Source organism: Zonotrichia albicollis, chromosome 1 (genome assembly GCF_047830755.1).
Source record: "Zonotrichia albicollis isolate bZonAlb1 chromosome 1, bZonAlb1.hap1, whole genome shotgun sequence".
NCBI classification, from domain to species: Eukaryota; Metazoa; Chordata; class Aves; order Passeriformes; family Passerellidae; genus Zonotrichia; species Zonotrichia albicollis.
Window position 1 is genome coordinate 33010344 of NC_133819.1, and position 3905 is coordinate 33014248.

The following is a 3905-nucleotide window of genomic DNA, read 5'->3' on the forward strand; positions in this document are numbered from 1 at the left end:
TTCTTTTCCTAAAAAAATTGCTATTAATAGTGTATCCATAACTGCAAGACATGCTGTTTGCAAGTTGGTCTGGAGAGAAAAAATAATCACAACACGTATAATAGCAATCACTGAGACCACTGCTAGTAATCTCAGTTCCTTTCACCCATTTACTCTGAGTAAAGCACTTTGCCATTCCATCATCAAGTACACTACTCCATGTAAATCAAATGCAGCCCATCCTACAGCACAGCTACAACAGCACTACAACTTTTACAACTTGAATTTGCTCCCATCTCACTCTGGAAGCACAGCAGAAAATGCTGTAAACAGCACATCCCTTAAAGAGCTTTGCAGTCTCTGCTCCAAAATATTAACCTTGCCACATTTATACTTCCCCCACCAACTCAATTAGAACTTACCTTTTTCCATGTGGAGCTTTTTTTGCCTTGTTTCCTAATGATGTAAATCTGGACACGCAACTTTGCTCTGCATTCCCACTGTTTTACACCTTATTTCATACACATACAGCAAGCAAGACTTTTAATTTTTTTTTTTTTTTTTAATTTACAGTATTGATTGCTCCAAATTATGCCTTACTGTTGGTACACAGCAAATACATTCTTCTGAACAACTTAGTATGAAAAAAACGCAGATAAAACATCAAAAATACTGCTTTACAATGTGCGAAACAGAACCTTCAGAAGTAATGGTGGTGGCTACAGCCAGGCACAGAGGAAGACTGCTTGATTTTGTCTTTTAGTCTACCAGCACATTCACTCCTGCATCCCTTCATCTGAAACTTCCTGTAACAATGGATTCTAGGTGAATGTTTCTGCTGAATTAAGAAGATTAGGTAACTCTCATCTTGGCCACTAGCACTTGTATTCCCAGAATAGGATGCTTTCTCTTACACTAAGAATGACTGTTATCAGTAGATTTACTGAGCAAAGGGCACCAATAACACACCAAAACTGGAGATGTTTCTGAAGGGGAGTTGTACTCTATAGGAGCATGCAGCTGTCAGTCTGGATGAATTAGGTTACATGCTTCCCCTAGACAAAAGTGGCTGGGCACAACTGGCAGTTCACAAATTGTACTTCAATCAGATGAAATGCGTTTTTATCACAAGCTTTAGACAGATTAAATACATATTGCAACACCTAGCACTGATTAAATTTAGAAAAATATTATACTGGGACTGTTTTTCTTTTTAATAGCCTTTTTTGTTTTGTTGTTAATGTAACAGATGATGTATGGCAGAAGATGCCAAAAGGACCCTGCTTTTTGATGTTAAAGAGCTGAGCTGTCAAAGCTATTATGCTGATGATGATTACTCATTTGTTTATTTACATATTTTTTAAACAATGAAGAGGCAGGAAATGTTTATTAATTTTTTTTAATTTTTATCATCAAGGATGACTAATCCAATTACATAGTCTTTGTTAAGTTAGTGGCTGCCAAACAAGTGTGTACTCCAGTGACCCACCGTGAGCAAAGTTATCTGATGGGTGATTTTAAGGTTAGACATAGTACATGTAAAAATAGAAAGTTTAAAAACCAATCTCATCACATACATTTCCATTGCCATCTCCTTTGTGAAATAAATAAGGCAGCAGATAACTTTTACTTTGCAGTGGCAACTTTGAGGTATGCTATTAAGTCTGCTCTCTCGTTCTTCTTCTTAATACCCGCAAAAATCATCTTTGTTCCAGGAATATACTTCTTTGGATTTTCCAAATACTCCATCAGAGTATCCTCACCCCAGGTGATACCTAAAAGAAGGTTAAAAAAATCCAAACAGTTAATAAATTCAAAATAATAAACACTAACATTCTTGTCCTCTGCTCAATTTTTGGCAGATTTTTAAAATTATCCCCAAGAACTGAGTATTTCTGTCCCCTAAGGGCAGCTTTAAATTTACCTTTGTTCTTATTAGCATCCGTGTAAGAGAAACCTTCGGCTTGCCCAGTCTTGCGTCCGAACAGGCCGTTCAAGTTGGGTCCAGTCTTGTGCTTGCCTCCCTTTTCAACTGTGTGGCACTGGGAGCACTTCTGGACAAAGATCTTCTTGCCTTTCTCGACGTCTCCCATTGTCAGTACTAGACCAAGAACACACACACGAGGTCAGTATTGCAACTTCAAGGTCACCAACTGAGCTGAAACCTTAAAAAGTGTCCTGCAGGTTTACTAAACCACCAAACGCAGCAGGTGAACCTGGCAATTCTCCAGCACAGTGTCTAACCTCAAGCCACAGCTCCTGGGCTTGAAGGTTATTATGAAACCACAAGACTACCCAAAAGGTATCAAGGTGATTAAACATGCTTGAAGGGCCGGAAAAACCTTTCCTCGGACAAACTAATTGTTTAAAGGGTACGGCGACAATTTCTGAAGAACAAATTGAACACAACTTGTGCAACTGTACGGGAGTTTTCTAGTCGTGAACGACCTCGTGTAAAAGCACAGGACTCTTGGCAGGCTTTTCCTTTGGAGCTGAAAAGGCGCACCAGACACATTTAATTTTTTTTTTTTTTTGCCTGGGGAGGGCTGGCGGGAACCGGCGGTCCCCGTGACCCGGGATGACCCCAGCGGTCCCGCCGGCAGCCACGCGTGAGGAGGCGGGAGGGCCCAAGGGCGCCCGCACCGCCCGGCTCCGGCTCTACCCGCGCCCAGCCTGGCCCCGAGCCTCCCCTCAGACCCCCGCCCGCGACGCGGCCGCCCGGCCCCACGGTGACCTTCCGCTGCAGCCCGGCCGCCGCCTAAGGCCGCGGCCCCAGCAGGCGGGAACGGCCCTCAGAAAGGCCGAGAGCAACGCCCGCCTGCCCGCCCCGCGTCCCTGCCAGCCGTCACCACTCCGCGGGGCCCAGCCACCCTGCCGCACCTGCCTGCCCGGCTGGCCCGCTGCGCCCTCAGTCACGGTGACCGCACACCCGGCACCTCCCGCTCCGTCTGCGCCCAAGGACACGCTGTACTCCGCCCTATGTAACCCGGCACCGCCGCAACCAACCCCTGCGCGCGCCCGCCGCCCGCCTCCCCGCCTGACAGCCAATCAAGCAGCGGCTTCTGGAGTGCTGACTGGTTACAATCAATGACGTCACGCAGCCGGCAGGTAGTGGGGTAGGTTGCGATCGGCGGGCCCCCGGACTTCCTTCCTTCCTGCCCCTCTTCCCTCCAATCGCGGCGGAGCGACGTCAGACGTCCCTCTGCTGCCGAGGGGGCGCGCAGCAGCGGGGTGCTCGTGTTGCGGGCGCATGCGCACAGCGCAAGTGGAAGCAAGGGTCGCGCGGTGCCTTCAGCACGCGGCGGTGGGCGGGGCTTGGGCTGTGACGCGGCGGGAGTCGCGGCCGGGTGGCGGGGCCGGCCTGTGGCGGCCGGGCCGTGAGGGCGGGAGCGAAGGGCGCGGTGACGGAATTGCCGCATCGGTGAGGGCGGGAAACGTCTCTGTCGCCGAGTCCGTTCTGTGGAATGAACGCCGTCGTGTCATTTACACCACAGCACTAAGCGCAGTGCCCTGTCTTAAATATCGCCAAGGACAGCGACTCCACCCCCTCCCTACGCAGCCCATTCCAATGTTTAATCACTCTTCCTGGGAAGAAATTCTTCATGATGTCCAACCTGAACCTTCCCTGGGGTAATTTAAGACTGGATCCTCTCCAGTCGCTGGTTGCCTGGGAGAAGAGGCTGACCCTCATGTGGCTACAGCCTCCTTTCAGACACTTGCACAGAGGATAAGGTGTTCCCTGAGCCTCCTTTTCTCCAGGATAAACACCCACAGCTCCTTTCGCTTTTCCTCAGAGGGCATATGCTCCAGACCCTGCACCAGCTTGTCCATGAATTTTAAAAGCTTCTTCAGGGAAGCCAAGGGAGTAATGATGTGGAAGTGTTGTAGTAGCCAAAGTGAGGGGAAATCCCCCTGGAGAATCCCCA

At 48.6% G+C, this 3905-nt stretch overlaps 1 protein-coding gene across 2 annotated transcripts; it reads right to left on the minus strand.

The window, feature by feature from the left end:
• Positions 1-1362: 1362 nt before the first annotated feature.
• On the minus strand, positions 1363-3019 carry CYCS (cytochrome c, somatic). Of its 2 annotated transcripts, none has more exons than XM_005480872.4 (3): positions 2860-3019; positions 1904-2080; positions 1363-1754 (listed from the first exon to the last, which is right to left on the minus strand). In XM_005480872.4, exons 2-3 carry the CDS (start codon positions 2070-2072, stop codon positions 1606-1608), a joined length of 318 nt encoding a protein of 105 aa, XP_005480929.1. In that variant the 5' UTR covers positions 2073-2080; positions 2860-3019; the 3' UTR covers positions 1363-1605. The 2 variants fall into 2 exon arrangements, with proteins under 2 accessions (XP_005480929.1, XP_074393689.1); XM_074537588.1 differs by having other exon boundaries at positions 2864-3009.
• Positions 3020-3905: the final 886 nt, after the last annotated feature.